Source organism: Cuculus canorus, chromosome 7 (genome assembly GCF_017976375.1).
Source record: "Cuculus canorus isolate bCucCan1 chromosome 7, bCucCan1.pri, whole genome shotgun sequence".
NCBI classification, from domain to species: Eukaryota; Metazoa; Chordata; class Aves; order Cuculiformes; family Cuculidae; genus Cuculus; species Cuculus canorus.
The window spans coordinates 28225866-28253050 of NC_071407.1; the positions used below are offsets into that span (position 1 = coordinate 28225866).

The window sequence follows — 27185 nt, forward strand, 5'->3', positions numbered from 1 at the left end:
AAGAAAGGAGGGAGAAAGAAAGGGGTTAGGGACCATGGCTACCACTCCCCTGCCTTATAACTAGGGCAGTGGCAATTTATTTGGATTTATCTCAGCTTTTAAATCAGCGCAAAGAAGACTGGGTGATCTCTTTTGGGCCAGGTATGAAAGGGTTTGCAGTTGGTCATTTCTGAGAAGTAATGACTTCATATTCTATGACTTGTGCTTGGTATTACAGGGCTGCTTTTGCTAGAGATGCAGTATAATCCTACTGTTTTCCTTTTCATGCCAGCAGATTCTCTCAGCTTTTGCCTCCCTGCCTCTCAACTGAGCAGTCAGTGAAAGCTAACTCCATACAAGAGCAAAATTAACGCAAGTATTTTTCATTCTGTAATCCTAGGTCAGCTTATGTATATATATCTATATCGTGTTGTCCTTCCTGTAAGGACTGTCAGTCACAGATCTCAACACTACTTTTCCACAGCTTTTGTCAGTGTAAGCGAGTGTAAGTGTTGATATTTGCATAAATCTTTCTGGTCATTTGTGTCAAAACGCAGAATAACATGGGATTTTCAAAGCATGGCCCTATGAAGGCCACCTCCTGCCAACATGCCCTTTGGTTACCTCTGACTGCAGTCCAAGGTGCTCGAGCAAGTTGTCAGCAATATTCAGCACCTCTCAGGAGTTAATCGCGTCTAGATATTCTCTAGTTTAAATTTGGGGTTTGTAAAGAAAAAGGGGAAGGAGGAGGATGTGGGATGAGAGCACAGTCACAGAGAAGTACATCAAACATAATGGAAAATAAAATATTCTTGTTATGTGCAAAATGTATTTGATTCATTACAAACAAGGTAGTTTTCCTCTCATTATTTAGACCCAAAATGCAAGACAGTTGTGTTAACACAGCAGAACTTGAGCGTGAAACCAGCCAAACAGAAAGGAACAGACTGGGCTGGTTTCACTCCTGAGGCTGAAGAAAGCACAAAACAATAAACAGAGTAAAAGCTAACAAATCCACTGATATTTCTAAGTCTTCTGTTCCTAATAACACAGTTATACAATTAACACTTTTAAAGGAGTCTTGATGTATGAATTCTCAAACTCTCTCCTATGCCTTTAAGTAAAGCTGAAATATTTTTTCAAGTTACAGTGGAGCACGCTGGCGACAGCGGGCTTAGATCAAATGTAAGAATTCCCTTACTGCTTTAAAGATACACTCCTCCATTCAAGGAAAACGTACTCACAAACATCTGTTTGGCTTGAAATGGATACCATCCTTCCGGAAATTATTCCATAACAATCATTACAACAGCAGTGGAAAGTTTTCATAGTAACTTTAAATCTTATGTGTGCCTTCAAAAGAGCAGCAGCATGAGCAAAGGACGGTCATGCAATGTGCTCATTAATGTGACCTGAAAGGAATATTTTACCACCTGAAAATACCCAAGCTTTATGGGCTCTGTTCAGAACATATGCTATGAAGTTAGAAACAGCAATCTAGAAGTGACTACTATGTAAAACAGTTCTGCCAAAAATAAGCTATATACTTTGTTGGGGTTTTTTCCCCCATCATTTTTTTTTTTTTACCCCAAGTAAGTGTTTGGAAGGAACCTGAACACCATTTTGTGCACTTCTTGCTGACTGCACCTTAGACCTGACACAAAGAGACAAGGGGAAGCAATAGAGAGAGATCACTCATGGTGGGCCCTGAGACCAAAATCCCCCACTCTGAAGTCTCTAGCAGTTTTGGAACAAGAAGGATTTTTCCAAAATGCCAGCACAGCAGGGGATTAATGTAATACTGAATCTGGCAAGATAGATTGCACAGTTCCATGGAAACCTTTTGCTTTCAGGAGCCCAGGAAGCCTTCCAGGTGGTCCCAAACTGCAGGAATGGAGAAAGATGTGGCTGTCTGGAGTTTTTACTCTGTTATTGTGCTGGAAGAGGGGTATTAAAACATGGATTCCATGCATCTGACACAGGTCCTTCTGTTTTTTACGTGATCCAAAGTGGCAGGGGCCTTGCTAAAAGATTAAACAGAAGTGGTCCAATAGGCCCAAAAGAGAAGCATATGATGGATGTGTGCGTAACCAGGGCTGCTGCAATCAGATCTGCAATGTTTGAGGTAGCTACCAGGCCACCCAGGCGGGGCAAGCATTATCAGTTAGTCCAGAAAGAGACCCCGTTTCATCTTACACCAATTGCACTGCACCCGTATAACTACCTGGCACTTACTCCCTTCAGCCTCTGCTGCCAGTGAATGGCCTTCAACAGGTAACACAGCTCATAACCATAACTGTCCTCGTGGAAAAGAAGGGCAAGAGTGATACCTCAAAACTGCAGAAAGATGTGAAAGGCACTGTGGATGTGGTCACGTACCTGAAGTTACACTGAACAAAACATGCAATGGCCATATGATGGCGTGTTCCTAGATAACACAGTATCAGCTATGTTGAAAACAGCCAGGTTTCCAGTATCTAGCATTTTCCACAGACCACAGCTAGAAGGATTATTTCTTTAAAACAACATATTACTCTCTGATGTGTATGGGTAATTGTTAAGCTCAGCATGATGCTTTAAATCACATCATAATAAGGATTTGGATGTGTGCTATTACACCAAAACAGATAATGCACAATACTCCTAATAAGAATCAGGCTTGCACATTTGAGGGAAGAAATAAACCCATGAAGGATATAATGTCAAGCCTGATGCTTGGGCACCTTGCCATGAACCTAGGTGAACTGCAGTGGAAGGCTTATAGCAAACATGAACTGAAAGTACACCCACTGTATTTTCACAAGTAAGACAACACACATCTTTCTCACTGATTCAACATTTGTTACTCGCACTGTGATCAAAAGCTCAAAGCCTTTGTAGAAGCCACACGACAGTAAAAAGGAAAAAAAAAAAAGAAAAAGGAGGGAAAATCGATCGAGAATCAAACACATCATAAACGCAGCCAGTGGCTTCAAGTAGGTAATGTGATTCAGGGATCTGAAGTATGCAAACAGAAAATCAGGCCTGCATGCAGGATGCTCTGACTCAACTGCAGTTTTTAAGCTCAACATAAGAATCTCTAATAAATCTATATCCTAGCTGTGTAGGACAGCATAGTGTGATGATAAGTCTTTATTTCCTTATTGTAGCTCTGAACATATCCACTTCTTCAGTGTTTTTGGTAGATGATATGAAACAAACACGTTTATGCACTAGCAAAAGCAGTCCTGTGCTTCCCTATTCCACAAATTTGGGTTGTATTTATTCCAAACAAAAATCATAAGCAAATCATTATGGATACGGATGGAAACAACTCATTTACTGTATGATTTTAGGAGAATCATATGTCAATCACAAGGTCATCCAAATAAATTGCTCACCAGTTCCAGTGCTATCACAACATTATATATAATTTTCTTCCAGTTACACATCAAGTAGTTACCCAGGTCTCGGTTTTTGGAACTCATTGCATTCACACACCCAGTAAAGCATACAGAGCTGCATGTGCAGAGAGCTTTCAGATTCGAACACACACTACTCGAGGAATTTTGCACTGTCTTCCCTAAAAACATGCTAATTTGTTATCCTTTTCATTCAAACGCCTCTCACTGGTAGCATTTCCATTTTAGTGATTTTTAAGTAAATGTATTAGAATATTTCAAGACAAAAAAATATCAATGCTGTTTTAAAACATTATTTGGTTATCAGTGAGGAGAAAACTATTTTTCAAAGGAAGTTGCCTACCTTGACCTCCTCAGGGCTTCTTCATCTGGGTCTTGCACTACAGTCAAAAAAAAAATGTTTCAGTTAAAAAACAAAAGGAATCAGCTCTATGATGAAACTACAAGTCCTTTAGAAACGTATCAAAAGCCCATCTAAAGATGCATTCATGCTGACTTTGTAGTCATGGATTTTGTACAAACAGCATGAAGAGGAGCCGTTCCCTAGAGCTAGGAAGAAGAATGTTAGTAGGAAAGCAGCTATTTCAACTACTTTCTCCTTCATTTATCAGCAGTCTTTCACAGCTGTAGGCAATGATTCTACAAGGAGGGCCTGCTGCTTTTGTAGGAAACCACAAGAGGCGGCAGCAGCAGATTCATATGAGGGGGAATGCTAAGTATCTCACTGATGTGGGAAAGGTCCTTGAGCCTCCTTCTCTCTAGATCAGAAACAAGCTCTGAGGTTGGTATCAGGTGGTCAGAAAAACAGCAGTAAAGCTGAAGCTCTGATGACATTCAGAGCAGATCTAGGTTTAGATAACAGGGCTGATAGAGAACCAGAGGTTCAATATGAGTGATGATCCATGAGTTTTTTTGAGCATCAGGTGTCACTTCTATAAAAGAAAGTTCCAAAAGACATACGTTGTTTATCTTTTTTTCTAATGAATGGGCAGCTTTGTATGTCGAGGCTGCTGGAAAATGAAAGATGACACTGCAGAGATCTGGTCTGTAAGTAAGAGGAACTATGGGGTCCCAAATGCTCTTTTGCTGTACAGTCTGTTAGACTTTTATGGTGAGGGCCCTGGCAGATCAAAGGATTTTATTCATAAAGCATAAGGTGAGATGGAACACTTTGATTTCCTGGTTCCCTCAAGTTACATCCAGGGTTCTCTGATCTTAGCCCTCACTGACAATGACTACAAGCTGTGAATGAGCCTTCCTTGAGCATCAGTTGCTAATACGGGGGTGACAAAATCAAGGCATGAATCTAAAATTAGGACAAGGGGGATGTTTTGTTATTTGACTTACTGTACTCCGTTCCAGTCATCTGGGCAAGGATGCGGAAAGACTTAGACTGCAGATTGGCAGAACGGCGACTCCAGTCTTCGGTCTCATCTTCAGGCTTGTTCTGAGTTTTAAGCACAGCCTGGTACACCGGAGAGGCACTGTCTACGTGAGGATCTTTAAGAGGAAGGCTACTGCAATTCAGAAAGTGAAACGCTGTGAAACAGCACATGGTAGCTTTCATCCCAACCTCTCTCTCTTGTCGTACAACTCCTCATCCAGAGTAACAGCAACCCAAAACATGGCCTTGAAAATATCACTTCAAAAAAAAATACACAGATCAATTTTCTGTAAGTTAAGAATGTCATGGCTCATACTGTCTTTGAAACGGTCCGTTATCATTCAAATCTGCATATTCAAACCAGCATGAAAATGCTTGGAAATGTCTTGTTCATGGTTCCTCAGCCAATGCAGCCACAAGCTTATGGTAGTTACAGTGTGGTGATGAAAGAGAGCATGCCAGGCAAAAACATTTAGTTCTCTGAGCATTCTTGTTCCATATTATTTCTTACAAAAATGACTTATGTTGATAGTGCTTTATGTTATGTCTTATTACAGTTTGAGGCTAGTGTATTTTAAGGTTGCAATTAGAAACAAACGCCATATTTCGTTATAAAAAATAATGTGATTGGCTTTTATAGCTTTTTCTAGAGATGATCACTCTTGGCCAAGCTCTAAATTAAATTTCCAGCTGCTGTAATTCTGGATTCATCGTCTACTAAACATGTGAAGTGTAAGAATTCTAGACTTGTACTCAAGACTTGCACACATACTTTGTATCTGAAATCTTTAACAGCAGATTGTATCTTGGAGTCTTACGACATCTCTAGTCACCTTGCAAAGTGATATATCCAGAAAGAAACTTCCAATTTTTGCATACCTAAAGTCAAAACTATGAAGCTCTGTAGCACAAGTGAGGTAACCTTTCTTTGATTTATGATGCAAGCCTGAAACAGACTTAGTAACTTAATAGCTTTTTTTTTCCTTCCTGCAAAAATAACTGCTGCACGGCATACAGTTAAAATTAAATATTAACAGAGCTGCAGAAATATACGCTGAGGGCATGATGTGTGCTTGGAGTAACTTGGCTCCATGACTTCTCTAAATACAAGGTCTATTTTTGAAGCAAGTGATTTATTGTAACAGCTTTAACATGCTATTCCATATAGAGCTTAGCAAGCAGCATGCTCAACTTCATGAAAACTGAGAAATGGCTCTGGTAAAAGTTAAGGGCCATTTGGTCCAGCTAAATCACTGCTATAAAGTTCCAGGAGCAGCCACCTGCTATAAAACTTGCTTCATTGGTTGAGGCTCAAAGTTAGTGTTCTCTAAGATATCACTGTACGGAGAAAGCCTACAGAGAAGTTGGAGGTGTGATTTGAAAGCCCGAGGAATCATGAAAAAGCCAAGCAGCATGTCTGGTATCCTACACAGGGCAAGAACATAGAGTGTAATAAAAAATACTACCAGGTAGTCCCTTAAATGTATTTTCCAGCTGACACCCTCCATTTCTTCAGCACTGCATAATATACACTGTTCTAATGCATTTGCACCCCAACGTAGCATGGGGGGTGTGCTTCAAGTAAGACTACAAGGGGCTCAGGAACATGATGTGTGCTTATATATGTTAAGGACTCAAACCCAGCCCCTCGGTACTACAACCAATACACAAAAAAGCTGTTTAAATATGTATGTGTAGATATGTCATTACCTCAAAGGCAGTTAAAAAATGTTAGAGACTAAACCACAAATTTCACAGTAGCAATGTGTGGCATTAATATGACATATTAATATCCTTATGGTAGGTGATTAAGGGAGGAAATGGACCTTGGTGAATTAACCTTCCCTAGCAGAGTGAAACACGCTCCTATAAACTGAACTAAATTAATGCAGTACATTGGAATATTTCCAACCCTGTCTTTAACACAACAGGCCTTTTTTCTTTTTTTAAAATCATAATTATATTGTAGATGAGTAACTAGGACATATGAGCCACTCAGCATGGATGTGTAAAATACAGCGCATCGCTGATTATGAGCATTTCATAAACCTAAATGTGATGGTTGATTCTTCCAGACAGCTTAAAGATCCACATAACCATGTTAATGCCTCTGCTGTACCTCTTCTTAATTTAATTTTTTTCCATCTGGGGGTGTACGTGCAGAAATATCGTGCATCTTCAAGCACATTACTTTACACTGATGTTACTGAAAGGAAACTTCCCAAATGAATTTGAGCTTTTGAGGGTTTTTCATATCACAGCCTAAGGTATTTTAGCAGGATTCAATAAAAAATTGCCCCCCCCCTTTTTACATCATCACACATCACTCATTGTTAACATTAAAACAAGCTTTAGAGACAGTCAAACCTCTTTGAATAAGCAGCAATGCAATATTTTTCTTGGAGTTAATTTCAAACTGTGGTTTACCATGTGAATCACTCCCTAGAGTCATTATTTAAATTTAATTTAAGTAGATAATAAGTAAAAACTTAGGAACACTGCAGTGTTCTACCCCAATGTAGACATACAACAAAATACTGTGACTTTGGATATTCAACTGATTCCAACTGTTGAATAAAATGCTTTAAGCAGTAAAAAAACCCAACCCAATGAACAGACAGGTCACGCAGACTGGAAAATTCGGCCAAGCTGACTTACTGTAGAGGATACACGAGACTTTAGTTTGTACAATCACATTATTGATTTGGTTGCTAGAAGTGTTAGATCTTAATTCTCACGAAGTTGTTGGATTTATGTCTAATTACATGACTTGTGAATTTGGCTAAAACTGCACAACAGAATTTAGATGACGTTCAACAGAAATGTACTTGAAATGTACTGACCGCATGGCTTTACTGTAACCAACTCTTGGTTCTTGGTATAGCAAAATCAATGAAAACAAAGCAACATAGTGTGAGAAAAGAAATAAAATCAAGGCATTCAAATTTTTCTACCTTTAAATTCCAGCATGAGGTCTGAATAACTGCAATAGAAATAATTTATATGCCTGCCTTTGCTTTTCCAGTACCTGTGGGTTATTTTCTAATTAAGTGACATGAGCCTGATTCTGATCTCACTGACTTAAGTTAAAACATTGCTGATTTCAAATGGTTGAACTAGAAAATGAATTCTTGTCTTAAGCCTGTCTATTCCTCATCATGGGTAAAAGGAGTAAAAAGCGTTTCAAGCTCCTCTCTGCCAAAAAAACCTGAAGCCCTTCAGATCCGCATTCTGAGGATGTTCCCCATCTTACAGACACCTTGTGGCCTCAGGCCTGAGCACTCACATAGAATGGATAGCTGGAAGAAGAGTAATTAAGTGCTGAGACCACATTATAGGCAGAGAATTGAGACAAAATCAATCAGTACTGCTTTTGTATGACAAACTTCTCACATAAATATTTCTACATTAAACATAATCTTCTCTCAGATATGATCAACTAAGCAAACAAAAGAACATCCTCAGTTTCCACTACAAACTAAGGTTCCGATATCACAGAGGTCAAAGCAACCTCTTAAGAAAGGAATTACAAGTTCAATCAAATGAATATCACAATGGGTAGGCGGTTGTTATATCAGCACAAACTCTGCCTCTACATCTAGATTTGAAATGCTGTGTTAGTTGTAATAAAACAATCTGCTGAGAAAATGTTCAGTCACTAAGTGTTACAAGTTTAAAAGAAAAGAGGCCGGAGCTTCCAGCACAGGAGATTCAGTGCCCTGCGCCTGACTGCACGTCTGAATAGATACAGCAGTTTCTTCTGGGGCTCAGCAATTATTAGGCTTAGAAGTCACATTCCAGGAAAACATATTTTATAGAATGGATCTTGCAGAAAACCTTTTTTTTTTGCAACATTAGAAGGGAGAAGGTGGAGTTGTCTGCACAGAATAACGTTCCATTAGAACTGTCTGATACAAAAGCCAATGATACAAAGGCCAGTGGCATCTTGGCTTGTATCAGAAGCAGTGTGACCAGCAGGTCCAGCGGGGTTATTCTGCCCCTGTACTCAGCACTGGTGAGACCGCACCTCAAATCCTGGGTTCAGTTCTGGGCGATTCGCCCCAAGAAGGATGTTGAGGCTCTGGAGCGTGTTCAGAGAAGGGCAACGAAGCTGGTGAGGGGCTGGAGAACAAGTCTTACGAGGAGCGGCTGAGAGAGCTGGGGTTGTTTAGCCTGGAGAAGAGGAGGCTGAGGGGAGACCTTATTGCTCTCTACAACTACCTGAAAGGAGGTTGTGGAGAGGAGAGGAGGGAGCTGGGCTCTTCTCCCAAGTGACAGGGGACAGGACAAGGGGGAATGGCCTCAGGCTGCGCCACTGGAGGTTCAGGCTGGACATCAGAAAAAAAATTTTCACAGAGAGGGTCATTGGGCACTGTCAGAGGCTGCCCAGGGAGTGGGTGGAGTCACTTTCCCTGGAGGCTCCATTCCCTGGAGACAGGTGGATGAGATGCTCAGGGACATGGTTTAGTGGCAGATGGGAATGGTTGGACTCAGTGATCCTGGAGGTATTTTCCAACCTACTGATGCTGTGAAAAGGATTAATGCAAATAATCATCGCATTTCAAAAACACCCATGCAATAGGCGGATTCCACGTTCAAAATAAGAAAAAAAGAGAACAGAGCTTTTGCTAGTGGTGTGTAACACAGCTCTTGCTGCTGCAGCTGCATGATTCAGCAGTCCATGAAAATCTATTTATTTTTTATCTATGTATACAGTCATTCATCTCTTTTCAAGATACATGTATATACTGATATAATTCATTACCACCTTATGATTTATGATTCAAGCCTAATTATTCAGAATCTTTACTTCATATTTCTACACGTTAAGACAAATCCCTAATCCCCTGCAAAATGTGTTGATCTTCCAGTTTGAGTTGCGCTCTTGGCACTTCCCTCACCCTGCCTGGGACTTTCTAAAAGGGCATTTCCCTCTCCCCACAACACAGCATGGTTTGATCTCTTCCACAGTGAGAAAAGACAATGAGGTTTTCCAGTCCAGCAGAGCAACTCCTGTGTCTGAAACTGCATTCGAGAGATTCTTTTAGCGTGCTGTTTATAAAATGAAAATGATCTGCATGCTCAGCAGTGAAACTTTATAATCATCTGCTCAACTAAACAGGTAAAAATTTTTAAACAGCCCTATTTGCATTATATCATGTTACAGCATTTAGTAGAAAATGCCAATACATCATAAAAATGTCTCATAATCCATGATTGTGAAAGATGTGAACCATTATAAAGAACACAGATGGAATGAACTTAAGGTGTCCCTGCCCATGGCAGGGGGGTTGGAACTGGAACTTTAAGGTTCCTTCTAACCCAAACCGTTCTATGATTCAATGTCTCTCCTCACAGCTGTGGAGATTCACTGAGTCATGGTCAAAACCAAGGAAAGGTATTGCTTAGGATCCATCCTTGGGGAAAGTTGTGATAACAAGAGCAATAGGTTTGCAAAAAAGCAGTGGGGAAAAAAAAGATTAAATAAGAAATAGTAAAGAAACGGCCAGTAAAAGGGAGCCCAAGCAAATACATAAACCATTGCGTTTTCAATAAGCCTGCAGCTAACATATGCAGCAGGCTGCTATACCTGTATTTTGTGTCACATGAAAAGAAAGTGAGTTATATTTTGGGTGGAAAGGTACCCAATAAAAGAGAAACCTGGCTGCGTTCATTGCACATGTAATTTCAAATAAGTAATAACTATTGTAGATAAGTTTAGCAGATAAGATTACCAGAAACATGCACTGGAAAAGCAGAATTGTTAAAGATCAATGGATTTTGCTCTAGTCCAAAGAATATGCATATGACACATGTACAGTATGTAAACCAGGGAGAGGGATAATGCAGCACAGCACTCCATTCTGAAGAATAAAACAGTAGCCAGTACTAAATATTTGCAGTCTTCATATATCAATAAATTTTTAATAAATAAAAATTCCACACACACCCTGAGCTATGCATGTAACTCAGCGGTTATTACAAAGCATGGTCATCATAAATGCAAAGCCACCCAGTGTCACATACAGAGCACTGGATAGATTTGGGGGGGTGTTACCAATTCTAGGAAGGACACCAAAAAAGAAATGTTGTATTTCCTACCTCTTTATTCTTTTAACTTCAAAACTATGAAGTGCTTTCAAAGAGAATCTAGGATTGATTTGTAGTGTTCACACGTAAGATACTGCAGAAAAAAGAGCCCAGGAAGAGCTGCCGTGACATGCATATAGGGACTGTTAGATATACCATGCAGAGAAGGAGCATTCCACACGAGGAAATAACCTTACCTAGCAAATTCTCCACCCTGGGCTTGTGCCTGGCCTGCAATAGCATCCATGATAGCATCTTGGGAATACATGCTGATTGGGGTGTTATACTGGGCGTGAATTATAGTAGCCTTGCCGCCTAGGCCTTTCACCTCGATGGGTTTGTGTGTAGACAGGGCAGAGTCCTTCAGGACATTGGGGTTGAAACGCTCTGTGAACTCCGGGCTGGGTTATGCAAGAGTGAGGTTCGATGGGGAAAAGAGAGGAAGAAAGGAGAAAGGTGTGACAGTCAAGTGAGAGAGAAAAAGCACCAATCGAGGAGTGTGCATCTCTGTTCATGGCATCTCACCACAAAAGCTTCCAGAGGAAAAGAAACAATATCAGCATAAGTAACAGTTAAAAGCTGGCTGCACTGGGGGATGGCATTTTTGTGTTGACTTACAGATGTGTAAAGAGAAAAAAAGCTGAAACAGTTGTTGTTGTGTAAAAAATCATGACAAATCCCTACGTATTTATAATACTTACATCTATTAAATACTATTCTTACCTGCACACATACTTGTAAGTGTGTGCGAATACATACACACATACGTATCTATGTGTGCCCATGGACATACATAGGTACTGCAGCAAATTCCCAGTTTATTCACTGCGTGCAATCCTTCTTTCAGAAGGGTCTTACAAAATGCTAGGAAGTGTGATGGGGTGAAGAGATGTCAGGTCCTCCATTATTTAGAAGGTCCCAGCATTTTCTGTCTGGATTATTAATCACAGTGACATTTAGTACTTTTGCCTTTTAATCTTCAACACTTCCTTCACAAAAAATAAACTAATCTTCTCCAGATCTCTTTACAGCCAGCCATAAGTGTTGCTACAGCGTGATAAACGCTCAGTCTCGGATCAAAGTATCCTACTTCCAATCAATCAGACAACAGCAGTTAAAAGAGCAGCCACTGCGGCTCCATTTATGAGGAAGGATTTTAATTTGAGAAATTGAGCCATGAGCAAGTTAAGTGCGGCTCCCATCGCGACAGAACAAGTCAGTTTAATGTCAGACTTCAGCTAAAGAGCTCTTGGCTTCCTTGTGGTGCCTGACCGTACAGTGTTGCGGTCCTAGAGTAAGGACTGACTAATACCTGGAGTTCCAGCGAGCAAGCTGAACTCAGCTGAAGTGGCTGCTCTTCTCCAGCCTATGGGAGATCTGATGAATCTCTCACCCGCTGCTCCTGCCAGCAGCAGCAAGAGGATGCCAGCAGTATAGATTCCAAATGGTAGCCAAACTGATGATCCTATCCTTTGGGAAATAACGGATATTTCACAAAGGTTTCGTTTTGAACTGAGCCCCAAAGCTGGAAGTGGATATGTCTCCCCTCCAAAAGAAATTCTGAAAAATGTAACCCCGCTTGATTGGAACAATTTTCCTTTTTCAGTTTAGACCATTACACCATGAGTTTATCAGCTAATATTAAGTCTTCCACTGATTTTTTTCATGTGATTGAACAACAGCTTCTCTGTGTGGTAAGGGGAGAACAGTGTGCCTGTCTGCCCCAGAGGGTGGGTGTTAAAACTGAACCCTCCACCCAGCATGGAGGAAAAAGGAAAATCTAGTAAAGGTGGCAGCCAACCGACAGTCTTCTAGGAATTGTCAAAGGCAACAGGTCACCTCGGAACCCAGCGAGTGGATTCCACTTTGTTTTCAGCCTTTTGTTTGATGGGATGCCCTGACTGAAGATGGACAGTGAGAGAGATAGTCACTCGTCATTCACGATACTTGATGGAACGTTAACAGCCACATGCTCGAGGAACACAGACATAAACATGCACATGCTGTGTTACAGCCATAGCCTTCAGCTACATAAATCGACATTTATGGGAGGAAACTGGGAGGCTGTATTATGCATTCAGAAAATGAAAATCATCTTTTTACAGAGACATTTTCACATTTAAGATATTTCTCCCTTAACTATTCATCATCCGTGACAATTTTATTATCACCCTAACAGCATCTGTGGAAGGGTGATATGCAGAGACGTGCAGATTGGTATAGGCTTGACTTCTCAGCATGCACATGCCTTACTTTAACAATGGTATCACTTTTCTTTCTCATACCCTAAACGACCACACGATAATTAGGAACACACAGATCCTTGAGATCTTGAATTTAGTCTTCTCTTTCCTCACACTGTTAGAAGCATTGAAGAGGTTCTAAACCCAAGATCTAAGATCGTGTGAATGAAAAGACAGAGGTTAAATGTGCCACTTTTGAAGAATAAAGTTCTTTTTAAGGACTAAAGTTCAAAACAATTGGTTTCCTCAATCAATTACAAAAATAAAAGCAAGTGATCTTAGAACAGCCTAAACTTCCCTTCTGGAAGCAGCAATAGTGATTTAGGCTTTCACTTGTGGCATCTAAACAGTTTCAGTGACCTCTTTGAAGAGGTCATAGTCACAATTACACACACCAAGGCAAAACTTGACAGAAGTTAACACTTTTCCCATAAAAGTAAGAGAAAAGGGTACAGATTTTTCAGCTGCAGAGTTTTCTGTATAACTCTGGAGGTAAAAAGAAGATCTTAGTGCTTGGAAGGGATGCCGTGCTCTAGGACACAGTGGCAGAGGTAAGGCCCTAGAGACAGGCAAAGCACCTCTGCAAGATGAAGGGGATTTTTCTGCAAGGCTGGAAAGGGATCAGAAAATATAAATCCCAAACCAAGTAAGATTAAAATCAACCCTATCATGTCACTTTTGCTTTCTAAAACAATAGTAACAGAATAATTATCAATGTAAGTTGGATAGAGTTTCATCACTCCAACATTTGTGTGACATCACACCCACATCTCATTAAAATCAACAGAGAATGCCAGATCAGTGTAAATTCTACCCATTAACTATTATTTCCACTTCATGTGTTCTACAACTTCTGACCTTTTCTTGTCAGTTTAAATCTGTCATTTAGCTAATATAATTATTTCTTTATGTCAGTCTCAGATGATTTCTGGACAGCACTCAGTTCAGGGACAAAGAGTGGGAATTTAGAGACAATCCTCTGCCGTTAGAAAACTAAAGATCAAAGCTGAGGACTCTGTGAACTTTCTTAAGTGAAGTACATCAATCACATTTTTCTATCAGGAGTTGCTTCTTGTTTGGGCAATGTGTTTACTCCAGTAAATTACATTTTAGATCTTCTCCATATCAGTATCTCATACCAATCTAAACTTGAATTTTAGTGGAGTGAGACTTGGAAAATTAATTTTAAAACCCATCACTAATAATACATCAAAAAAGGCTCAGATTAGGCTCCCAAAATGCTGAAGGCATGAAGACAACTAAGAGTTAGGAGGAATTAAACCCAGACTGCAGAGACAAACTCGTTTGAAAGCATTTACAAGAACTGAGCAAGCTCAGCTGCTGACTCCATTTGCAGCATTAGGACATCACCAAGAAATGCCTGGACACCGGGGGCAGGGCACGGAGCCTGCCAGATACATCACATTTGAAAAGAATACTTCCAGTTGCAAGCAGCCACAGCAGGAACACAGGGACTCATGCTGCCCCAGAAAACAAATCTCCACACACGGGGCGTAACACAAGTACTTGGCACTATATAGCAGCGATACTAACTTGGCAGGGGTGTTGGTTATGACCTAAAAGAAGAGAAAAAGAACAAACAACATCAAAACCAACCAAACAGAAAAAGTCAATAGTTTTAGAGTGCAAAGGGCAAAAGGTATTTACAAAAGCTTACTAAAACATTTTTCAGACCATCTACAAGTAAGGACAAAATGGAAATGCATGCCTGAAAACCAACATGATTAAGAAAGGAAACAATGTAGAGATTAAGCTGATCCAATAGGACTTAGCAGGGTAACGTGTCATTTTCGCTGACCCTTGAACATGATTTTATTGCTGTGCATCTCGAAAAGCACTGTTAGCATAGTGTATGGGAGGAGGGAGCAGAGGGGAGAAAGAAGCATTTGCAGAGGCTATTTTCATCTGAAAACAGCAAGTAAGTAGTAGAGACGATATTCTTCCCTCAGATACTCAACATTCAGGGATGAAGTCAGTTCTCCTCAGGCTGCCCTCAGAGCTGGTATTGCAAGATTGAATTCTTGGTCTCTTACAGGCTGGAGGACATCCAAAGAATATACTGGGAGATGTTTTCAATCTAAGACTATGGAAATGCCTTTGTATTTAACAAACTATTGGCCCAAATCTGACTGTGCCTATATTATGCCAACAGTGGAGAGAACCAGTTAATTTCAGGACAGTCATTCCTAATTTATTCCATGTGAAATGAAGCAAGTCCATGCATTGCATGGGGCTCTTCTGATATCCATATCCAGATATTTTATTCATTCTGGTACATCCACAGCATGAAAAAACATACATTCATGCTGCACCCTGCTTCACTGCAGAAACAAGAAGCGACGGTGGCTTGCACTGTAATTCCAAAGAAACACAACACAAAACTCATCACAAGCCCTACGTGGGCTAGAGCTGGGAGGGCAGCACAGGTAGTGTGCTCGGACTGTAATATCACAGTATTTGCTAATAACTCTTTCTGTTGGTTACACAAAAAGCCCTTATGGCTATGACATGCATTTTAAGTTGGGGTTTTGGTTTTTTTCCAAGCTTAGAATACCCATATTTTGCTTTTTTATACTCTTGGGTGAAGAGAGTCCAGGATCAGTCAACAAACATTTCTTATTTAGCTGTACAGAATGCTGTTGACAGAACTGGGCACAGATCCTTCCCCAGCTGGCTGCTGTAACATTCCTGGATCTGGGATTGACGTGAAATACTGGACAGCAATGTTACACCAGCAGAGTGACATTCTAAGTGCTTTTGCCTTGCAGAACCTTTGATATTACTGCTGCATTTTACATACATTGGCACTGGCTCATCCAGCTGCCTCTTTCACGATCAAAAATCTCCAGTAAGCCAAAGCTGCAGTAAAGGCTTCATGCTTCTCCATTTCCATGGAAAAGCAATCCCAGATCATCTTCTGCAGGTACCGTTCTTCAGGATCTTGGATTAGACACTATTTTTCTAACCATAAACCCTACATTAAGCCAAATATACCCTCCTGTTACAGGAAGCAGTAGAGATATATTAGGAATAAGCTGTAGCCTGCAAGCACATCAGTGCTTGCGCATCCTACATCCATTTTAGGTATGGGCAGGACAGCTGGGCACTCATTTACAATGAAACACAGGGTAATAATATCATTTTCTGAAGTGGACTCTGACGCCTGCTTTAATCTTCTTATCCAGGCTTCTGCTTTACACATAAAATAATACTTTAAAGGCAGAACTACCGTCCCTAAAATACACGTTAATAAGAGGAACCCCTTATCTGCATATAAAAATATGTTCAGAGATAAAAGACATGATGTGCACTCCCTAAGAACAGCTCAACAGCCACGTGTCTTGGTGATTTTTTAGATGTGAGAGGCTATTATAGCTTCTGTCAAAAAGGGCAAAGCTTTACTTCTCCTTACGTGATGAGAAAATTCTCTTCAGTTCAAAGCCACACATTATTTTAGCTGAAGTCTAAATACGGACACGTATGGAACACCCAACTTGCGGCTCACAGAGGTCACATAGCAAGAAGCTGGTAACCCAAGCCACCTGGCACGTACTGTGGGACAGGTATTTACTGCCCTTGACCTACAATGCAAAAAATAACTCACACTGGAATGAAAAAGAACCACGTGTTACAAGCTATGACTCACTCTTCATATTTATCAATACTCCCCTTTCCAGAGCTTTCAGCACATCAAGTTCCACACTCCTAACAGGGCACCTCTCTTCTTCACCCTGGGCCACGGTGATAAAGCTTTAGTGTAAAAGCGTATCTGAGAAACAGACGCTTTGTTATTCTTCACAGATCAAGGAAATAATCTCAAAATTAATTTTACTTTTCTGATAGGATTTTCCAAAGGTTTTAGCTAAACCTCTAACAGCAATTCACACCGTTAAGTTTAAATGATGTGGAGGACACCAAATAGAAATATGAAATATACTTTAAGATCACCTCTCACACCTGAATTTTCTTATTGCTTCTACAATACCACTAAGTGTGTGTTCATGAATGCATAATAAGTTCACAGTTTTGGAACATCATAATTTCACAATCTTTATGCAGCATCTCATGTTGTACAACAAAGCCCAGAGCTGACTTTGCAGAGCTCGCAGTGCCTTCCTTGTGCACCCTTTCACATACATCCACAATGACACCAAGTCCCAAGGCAGTTACAAGTTCCACGTTACCCTCCACAGGGCAGGAGAAGTCATGGGTGTCCCGTTCCTGGAGGTGTTCCAGGCCAAGTCTGATGGGGCTTTGCGCTTCTAATCCAGTGAGAGATGTCCTTGCCCATGGCAGCGGATTGGAACTGGATGGGCTTTAAGGTCCCTTCCAACCCAAACCATTCTATGATTCAGGGACAACACTCAATTGGGAGTTGGAATGACAGGATTGTTGAACTCTGAATTTTTTCTGCATATAAACAGACACATGCAACTCTAAATCTCAGAGGAATTACCTGAAAAGACACATGCACTTAGTAGCTCTGGGCTCATTCGTCTTTTCAGATTGCTCCTCTGCTGCCAGATAAAGGCTGAATTCTTTTAGCAGAACATTCAGATGATTTCTCTTAAATTTTCTTAGTTGTTCATCAGCGCTACAGGTATTACAGGCAGATAGACAGCAATTCCCTAAAATCTTGTTCAAACTAAAACAAAATAAATCTCAGGTTGTTGTTTGAAAGTAGAACCTTGCTCTGTAATTCAGAGCACTGCCACACGTGTGCACTAACTTGTGCAAAAAGAGGAGACAGAACATGGAAAAGCAGCAGAGGGGAGACAGTGAAGTATTTCTGCAGGCACATCTATGTTGCACCCCAGCAATCCCTGTCACATTACGTAGTCCTCCTATCCCAGCGCGCTTTGGAATGAACAGAAGGGTTCACAGTGACTTCAGTGAGCAATGGATGTGGCTGTGTTGTGATTTTGATGACAAAGAAAGAGCTGAGCCATCCAAGACAGCCCCTCGCCCTCACTGATGGTAAGTAGGGCTGTGAAGATGGTGGGAGAAAGACAGTGAGATATGCTCCCAGGAAACTCTACCTATGGAAATAAGACAAGGAAAAATTTTGCTCAAGAAAATGGTAAATGAAGAGAGAAGCATTCTGAGGTTTATTTTGCTGATCTTGCTTACTAACTGATATTATTTTCGTTTAAACACTTAATTGCTTTTCCTAATTATCATCCAGGATGAGAAGGAAGGGTTTTTTTCAGATAAGCTAATTAGGATTGTTAATGCTGAGTGCTTGAGAGAGTTATGATGAATCATCTAAACTGCTCGAATCATCTAGAGCACACACACATGCTCTTTTATAAGGATACAATATCATTACTTTGCTACAAATTAAAACCCCTTGGTTTTACTCTTGCAAAAAGCTTTTGCGGTGGGATATGAAGTACTTGATAATTTGCATTTGCTATCAGACCTCAAGAGGATTGTCTGAATTTTCTGTTTTCCCTTTTGTTGAAAGGAAATTTCTTCCCATTTTCATAATAAGAAATTTATCTTCATTTTAAATAAACACAAACATATTAGAGATTTGTTTGCAAATTAATACATGAAGGCAGAAAAAAATAGGAAAACCTGTTTCTCTTTGCATTTTCTCACGTATTGTAGTCCAAGCTCCTCACTTCACAAGCCTACTAATAAGACAGGTGATCTGCTGTCGAGCAACACTGAAAACCTTGAGAGCATGGGATTAAACTGTCTGGGTAGAAATAGAGATCATTCCTCGTTATATACAAATTAACAGCAAAGCTGACAGATGCCAGTCAGACAACATTCAAACCAGAGGGTTCAAAGTTTTGTGATTTGACTCATTTTGCATAGGAAAGCTGCTATATTAAGGAAGGAGTTACAGCGGGACACTCCAGTAGACAAGCGTGGCAGATTTGCTGGTCAAAGCAATTTCTCTTTAGGAAAGCACTCCAGATCAGATCTGTTTTATAGCAACTTTTATAACAGCCAACAATGATGCTGAGTTCTATAAGATCACATGCATTAGTTTAAAATGCTAAGTGCCAGAACCCTGAGCTTATGGCAGTTACCTCCGTTGCAGTGTTCCTCCTCATGCTCTGGTGACTATTGCCAATATTGCAATTCAGATACCAAAGACCAAGAGTTATTCTGTAGTGGACTGTGTATATGTTTTGGGGGATACTGGAAAATGTAATGATTGTTCCAGACCTTAATCATGATTACCAGACAGATGCACAACAGGGTAGGTACTATTTTATACTAATTTTTCATCAAATTCATTATTGATATATTAAATATTTTACCCCGTTACCTACCCTCTAGGAAGTCCACCTTCCGAAGCCCTTCGGTTGAGACTTAATTTATGCATCTCAGCCATTTCCCTTAGAGTCTCTGCTGAGTAAAGCCCAATGGGGTTGTTATACTGCCTCGCAGGGCTCAGCTGGTGCAAAGGACTATTGCCATCCGTCAACACGGGGCTTAGCTTTGAACCTAGATTACTCTTTGCAGGTGAAATGTCAGGAGTCACAGACTGAGAGGATATGGAAGATCTAACTGCAGTAGTCTTTAAGTAGGAAGAACTATTTGAAAAGCTGATCTCTTGCTTGTTGAGGTAGCCTGAAAACGTTCCATTGGTTGCTAAAATACTACCCACAGGCCCAGTCGCCGTGTTAGTTAGAGGACTGAAGGTTGTTCTGTTGCCATTCATTTCCCAAGCAGGTTCCTGTAGTAGCAAACATGCAGGCCAAGAAAAGAAAAAAAGAAAAGAGCAATCATAGAACACATGCAAAAATAATATATCTGCAATTGCTGCTTTCTAAACATTCATAAACTGGCAATAAATGGATTGGGGTGGAGCATCCAACCTTTTCAGGGAAGATTTTCAACAAAGCAGTGCATTGTTTCAAAATAAGGAAAGCAAACCATACTCACTCAGGCATCAACAGATAAAGCTTAATGTTAAAAGAGCTAGTCAACCCCATAGCAAGAATTTTCTATAAAGACAACACTGTCCATTCATTTCTAGGAAATCTTAAAAATATCTTGAGATGAGAATCATTTGAGATAACAAACAAACATTAAGTCAATGCCATTCTTATAAAACCATAATGATTCTAAGCCATTCTGTTTTACACGAGTACATTTCAAGTTACGTAAGCCCACGCATCGCGTTGCTTTCGTAGGCTCTAGGTCATGCTCGTCAGGCCATGCAGCACAGTTAGCAAAGAGACCAACAGGACTTGCAAACAGGTTCTGCTCAACAGATAATATGCTTCTATTCTGAGCATTTCTACATAATTTCCACTGAAGGAATGTGTACATGAGAATGTAGATGATGGGGGTATGATCCTACAGTCACGTCCCAGATAATATTCCCAGCTAGGACAGGAGGATGTATTATTGTCTTAGTTGAAGTCATGGGACTCTCTCCTACCGTAGAAGTCTGTGCTGCTGCTCAAATTAGAACCATTCAACCCAAACCCTGTCATGGAAAAATGCAGTACTATGCTTCAGTTTCATCAATGATTTGCCACTAATGCGGCTTAGTGAAACCAAAATAAAAGGTAGTGTCAAAAAAGGAAAATACTGCTTTTTCAGCAACACGATGCAGGCAGCAAATTGTCACAGGAGCTCTGAGGAAGCATCCTGTAAAACTTGTGCTCATCTTGGCTTAAACACCCTATCACTGCTTCTGCCCTTCAGGTCAAGCTTGTTCTGGTGCAACACCATCCAGATTCCTGGAACCGGAGGCGACTCGGCACTGTGTGGGAAGCACAGAGCACAATTCGGGTTAAATTGCCTCATTTCCTGCCAGCAGCTGGCAGCACGTTGTGACCACAGTTCTATGCTTTTTGGAATCTGCCTAACTGTAGTAAGGACAATTTTGTCAGAGAGGAATACAAACTTCTCTTTCAGGTGAGAATTTTATATCTTTACTCTTAGTTTTCTTATTCTTGAACATCTAAAGGCTGAGAGACCAAAAAAAAGCATAAATAAAAAGATTCTAACATTATTTTTAACATCGCTTTACTCTTTGCCTTTTGAGTGCTGGAACTCACCAGCACACGTTTTAAAATAATGAATTATATAGTTTCCAAAGTGGCTATTTTTTTCTTCACTTTTGTTTGTCTGTAATTTTGCACTTTGGATAAAACAATCGATAGCTGAGGTACCCAATAAACTGTTGGAATGCTTGGCAATTTGTCGGTTTCTCTCAAGCCACAGTAGCAATTTGTAGTTTATCTCAGGAATTTAAAACCCTGGCTCCAGCCTAGCTTGGGCTACATTGCCTTTGCTGCCGGGCAAGGATCACTTCCACCTCTCCCTAGATACACTGTGGTCGTCACTGGTACCCAGATGCCGTGATGCTCGCAGTTAAGGGACTGTCAGTAATGCTGCCAGCAGGATGCAGTCCAGCTCCTGGGGACAGGGACAGGGAGGGGACACTATCCTGCAGGAGAAATGGAGCCCACAACCTGCTCGCAATGAAAGACAGCACAAGAGTGGGCGGTGGCCTGCAGTGACATTTTCTCTCTTCTGGTCTGGCACTGCTCTGACTGCCCTATTTAACATCATACAGGTATAGCCTTGCACCAATCACAGCCCTGAGAAGTATGCGGCCTCTGACTTTCTGCTTTTGCTAGTACTGGTTATCATTAGTGTCATTTACTGATTTTGATGCTAAGGTTCACAAGATATATATTTTATATTTTCTTGTTGAATTTTTCTATATTGCATATTTAATTTCAGGGAGATTACATTTGAAAAATCAAGATAATATGGCCTGATTACTTAAAATTAATTGCAAAAATAACCCCTAAAGTCTGAGGGTATAATTAATCATAACATTAAATACATTTTTTATTCAAAACTTCTAAAATTTATGTCAGATTAAAATGAACTGAAAACATTTTTCTTAGTAACAAACAGGAAGAGATTTTAGCTGGCATTAATAGCCGCCTGAGGCTGTAGAAACAGATAATCCTAAAAGCATTTTTCAGAGTATTACTTTTTAAATTAATACATTTGAATTGGACTTCAGACATTATACCCTGTCATCAAAAACAGCAAACAACCGCCCTTTAAGTATCCTGCTGCAAGCTTCCATGTATCATTAAACAAACAAAAAAGAGATTTCTCTCTAAAAATGTGTTTGAAGAAAGGCGTAAATGCACAAGGCCTCATCTATCAATTAATTCACCAGTTATGCAAATGAGTTTTGCATGCTTGCAGAGAGGGATAAAACAAATATTAGAGAAAAGCCACCAATACAGAGGCAATAGAGGAGAAAGTGGATATTCCAGAGTTATATTTGTTACCTTGAAAACTCTGTGGCTCTTATCTAAAGTTCCCATGGGTTTCCTTTCTATGCCCTGTGATAAAGGGATGTGCAAGGAGATCTGATTATAACGTATCAGTTTCAGCTGCTAATGAGAGAAATGCCAGGTATTTCCTTAATGAAAATGCATTGTCATCGGGTTTGTGTTACTGGACACTATCAGTAGGCAAAGGGAAAATTATAGGACCTGCACGAAAAATGGTGATTGATGATTTTGCTCACTTTTAGGACATGAACAGAGTTTGGGTTTCAATCCTCAAACAATTTTTAGGTGGAATACTAACACACTGATCACTCAGCACTAGAGTTCCTCCAACTCGCAGTGCCGGTTAGCATTGCCATTTGAGTTAATATTCGTGGCAGTTTTAAGGGAGGGGTTTCCCCTGTGGGTGGAGAGAAAGGGATGAAACGGGAAGCAGCTAGGAGAGCAGCTGTGTCACTTCTTCAAACGAATTACTGCCCAATAATCAGCTTAATTAGCTCTTTCCTGTTGTGGTTGACAAAGAATCCCTCATTCAGTTTATTCCCAGTAGGATATTTTGGATTTTTTCTCGAGTTTAGTGTAAAAAACAGATCAACGCAACATTTCTGAAACCATTTCTGCCATGAGGAGGGGTCTCGTTTCTAATACTGAGCAGCAGCACAGCTCTTCGCGTTGCATCACGTGAAATGCAGCCAATGCTAACAAACATTCCCCTGTTTCCCATCGCTCTCATCCCACTCTGTCTCACGGTCTCTGTGGCTGGAAAAGAAAGCTAACGGTTCAAACGATGCAAGGCTGATGCTACCCTTCAGCCGACCAGAAGAGGAGGCTCTGGCACTGAGCAGCGGGCTTCTTCCCTCCAGAAAGATGCTGAGATCCTGCAGCAATCCCTTACTACAAGGGGGAAATTGCAGTTTAATTTCCCAGCGTAACCTCAGTGAATGAGCTTAAAACTGATAAATGCAGAGGAGTCTCAAACATTTGGGAATAGAAGGAAGCTATGAATCAGCTTAAATTTCATTCTGAAAATTTATTATTCTTTTCTTTATAAATATTTCAGTTCTATGAAAGGCAAATGCTCCTTACATACTGGAGAAGTGAAAAGCAAATTTATATTGGAAGATATAATACAAGTTTTCAAGGTTCCTTTCTGTTGACAGCCCGTGTTCTATTTATCTATTGCTAAGACCATCCAGTCTTTATCCACCTTTTGCACTTCTCAAGGAACAATTTTAACACTATACTAAGGAATTTGACTTCCCAACATTCCTAAGCAGCAGCTGCTACTTTAAACTGCTTATAGAAGAAAGGAAATGGAGGCACCATGGCTTTAAATGACTCTGCGCAAAGACAGCCAACAACTCGTGAGGCAGCCAACAAATTGCATTTGGCTCAGCCAGCGCTTCTATCCTGTGCTTTACTTAAAAGGTCAATCATCTCTTCATCTATTTTCTCTTCACCACATAAGTTCCCAAATTTGGCAGGAGACAAATCGTGAGCATAATGAGATCCGCACTGGGACTCTGAAATAAGTGTGTTCAGTACGGTTTCATGAACAGGACAACACTGAAATCAAAGAGCCTGTCTTAATACTTTTATGCAAAGGGACAAATGTTAAAGCTGTGCTTAGCCTTATAGCTTCAGCTTAAACATTTTGAATGGCACGAAGCTAAATCTTCACCTGGGCTGTGCCCCCTCTGAAACTGCTTAGTTTCAGTCCTCGGACTCATGCTTACTCTCCCTGTTATTTGAATGTTTTCAACATTAGTTATGCCCTTTCTTCCAGCTATGCCACACCCGTGCAAAAGACTTGACTAAATCTTTTGACTACCTCAAAAAAGGTTTGACTACCTATGAATCTATGATTCTACACTAAATCAAAATTGTTTCAAGTTTGAGATTAATGCCAGATAAGGAAATAGTGAAACTGCAAAACAGTCAAACTTTTATTATAGTCAAACTATTTATTTATTACAGCCCTGCAGCTCAGCTGATGCCATACTTACAGCTGCAGAACCTGTATCAACCATAGCATTGATGAGCTCAAGAATGTAAGGAGAGACTGTGTGTTACTTGTGGAATTTGTAGAAGTTTTTATCATTGTGAAGAACTTTGAGGTTTTTATACCTTCCTTACATGTTTGTAAAAGAATGTATGCTTATTTTTCTAAAACAGAAAAAAAAACATGACCAGAGCAGTCAGAGAAGAAATACATGCCTGAAAATTAGTGAAAGCTGCAGTCCATACAAGAGAATTTATGGTTTGTATTGGACACTGAACTTGGACATGCAGATACTTCAGCAAACATTGCCATGCCTTAACCTTGACTGAGAGAAAGGTGAGAAAAACTCCTGATGTTTGAGGACAACACTGTCACGACTGTCTTATAATGTAGGGGTTTTGCTGGTTTTTGAAATGCTATTGAATTCATTCATATGAAATATCAAAATATAAATACAGTCAAGTGGTGGTCTGGAGGTGACAACTTTTGCCTATGTGTCATAGAATTCACTGTTACTAGGAATAATAAAGGGGCAAGCAAAGGAACCTGGGGTTTTGAAGTATATTTACTGTAACATGACTTATTGCAACAATCCTGTACCACTGTTCATGTCAGTAAATACTTTTTAATCTGGATTTTGAGATTCTCCAACAGCTCAATGCCTTCATTCCCTTCCAAACCACCCTCAGAGAAGAATTTTCTTCAGTTAAAATTACTGTTGTCTGTAAGTATATGAGTGACACAAATGTCACACCTCCTGAGCTGCAAAGGGCCTCTCACCCAGCACTCTACTGGTGCCCATTCCCCCAGGCCAAACACCCTACACCAGAGACCTTTCTGAACACTGGTAGATGCCTTGTTCCCCACCAAACCCTCTCTTAGATGCCACCCTTTTCACCCAGAAAGGTTCTAGTAAAGCTTTTTTGCATCTGCAAGTACTTTCTGTAGCCCACTCAGAAGAGGCTGCCTCCAACAGCTCCTATAAACCTTTCCCAAGCACCGATGCACAGAATGCTCAAGTGCAAGACAACATGCTCCTGAAAAACAGCTGAGTCCTTTGATCCTCATCTCTCTCTGAAGAGTTAAAATAAGGAATGTAAACTGACTTTATAGCTTTGCATGTCAAAGGCACTTTCAGGACCTTGAAAGAAAACCTACAGTGCATTCAATTAACTTTTCTATAGGATAGATAGGAGGAAAATGTTTTGTGTAGCAAATAGCTTTGAATATCTATGGCAGAAACTTTAAAATGGACATTTGCTAGGAAGAAATGCACCTAGTACAGAGCAATGGGAATCTGATATTTAAAAAGCTTTTATGTGCCTGTGGTGGAAGTTGGCAAATTTGTCATACCTGCACAAGTACTGCTGAGGGTCCCAAAAGACAGGTGTCAGTCCCGTGTTGGTGAGTAACTCTGAAGAGACAAGGCTACTACTTGATGCCTTGAAAACTAACAACATTCTGTGCAGTTCTTGAGGGAAAATAAGCACTCTCTCCTGCTTCCTGTCCTTATGACTTTGCTGGTGCAGTCGAACACCCGCCTAACTGTACGACTGATTGGTTGTTTTTGTTCTAGGAATTTCACAGTGCTGGTTGATGACTCTTCCAATAACTTTCTCTCAGATAACTTCTATAAAATCATAATATAAACTGAAACAACTGCCGAGTGAGATAAGGCCTCAATTTAATCTTCCCTTGCCAAAAAGTTTACAAGATCCTCAGCAAAATAACATTTATTTCTGTCTCAATTAATAAATGTCAAATTTCAAATTTGACAAAATAAAATTACATCAAATTATCCTCCCCAAGTGCATTCTCCTCTTTTACTCTGAACATGTTTGCAGCGTTTACAGGGTCAATGTTACCTTCTGAGCTCTGAATTTGGAAAGCATGGTCTTTACAGAAACTACTTAAAGTTGATATATGGAAGTCTACTGCCCAAACCAGTAGAACACCGTCTAATCGCCCATTTATTTTCATCTCCAATGTTTCCTATTTATACCACACACTAGGGATAAAACTGGCAGTCACAGAAGGGTAAATTTGCAACAATGGAGATTTTATCTCCTCTCCATTTATCTAATTAAGTGTGTCAGCAGTACAAATGTCCTACCCAGTGCTCAAGCTGAAGGATATACACCATCTTTCAGGTTTCATCAAGAGATGAGTTGCCAGTCACAGTCAATGAATGCTGGTCATTCTAACATGAACATTTATCTTATGGAAAATGATGAGCTTTGAAAACAGAAACCAAGCCATCCATTTCCTCTGCCACTTGCTGTTATTTATTAAACTGACTTATCCTCTTTATTTTTTATTCTCATGTCATTTGAATAATCTGACAAGAATGTGATATGACGCAAGCTTTCAAATGCCCTGATGTCCTCTTTGTAAATCAGTGTTTTTTCAGTCGTAGTCAGGATTTGGATACACCAAGGTGCAGTCTAATGGCTCTTGCCCAAGAATCTAAAAAGTCAAATGCGTATTTTGAGAAGCCTTGGTAACCTAGATGAAAACAAACTGCTCAGAATGGGTCAGGTCAGATCACATCAGAGGACAGATGGATGCTTTGGTTCTGCTAATCAGAAATTAGCCAGACAGAGATCACTAACACGTTACATTGTGGCAGTTTTGCTGCCTGTGCATTTGTTCAGTGTTTACTTACTTGGAGTGGGCAAAACCTGTTTCCTATAGTAGATATTTACCTTCACTGCGGTAGATAAAAATGATATTAACTTTGGCTGAGAAGAAATGCAGAAATGCACCACA

General features: G+C 40.2%; 1 protein-coding gene and 1 long non-coding RNA gene across 22 annotated transcripts in view; one reads left to right on the top strand and one right to left on the bottom strand.

The window, feature by feature from the left end:
- The window catches only part of LDB3 (LIM domain binding 3), a 130903-nt gene that overhangs the window by 49383 nt on the left and 54335 nt on the right, over positions 1–27185 (bottom strand). For 13 of the 19 annotated variants that reach the window (XM_054071315.1, XM_054071313.1, XM_054071328.1 and 10 more), the window contains 3 exons: positions 19409–19815; positions 4728–4897; positions 3724–3760 (listed from right to left, as the gene is read on the bottom strand). In XM_054071315.1, coding sequence (XP_053927290.1) covers positions 3724–3760; positions 4728–4897; positions 19409–19815 — 614 coding nt within the window. Of the gene's footprint in view, positions 1–3723; positions 3761–4727; positions 4898–11051; positions 11256–14651; positions 14675–19408; positions 19816–27185 lie in introns of those variants that run through there. The other 6 variants (XM_054071326.1, XM_054071320.1, XM_009567500.2 and 3 more) reach the window with 4 other exon arrangements.
- On the top strand, positions 4904–27167 carry LOC128852681 (uncharacterized). 3 transcript variants are annotated; one of them, XR_008450653.1, is made up of 3 exons: positions 4904–9886; positions 20796–21008; positions 22660–27167. It is a non-coding gene; the product is annotated as an uncharacterized LOC128852681 (long non-coding RNA). The 3 variants fall into 3 exon arrangements; XR_008450655.1 differs by having other exon boundaries at positions 23183–27167; XR_008450654.1 differs by lacking the exon at positions 4904–9886 and adding an exon at positions 14683–18095.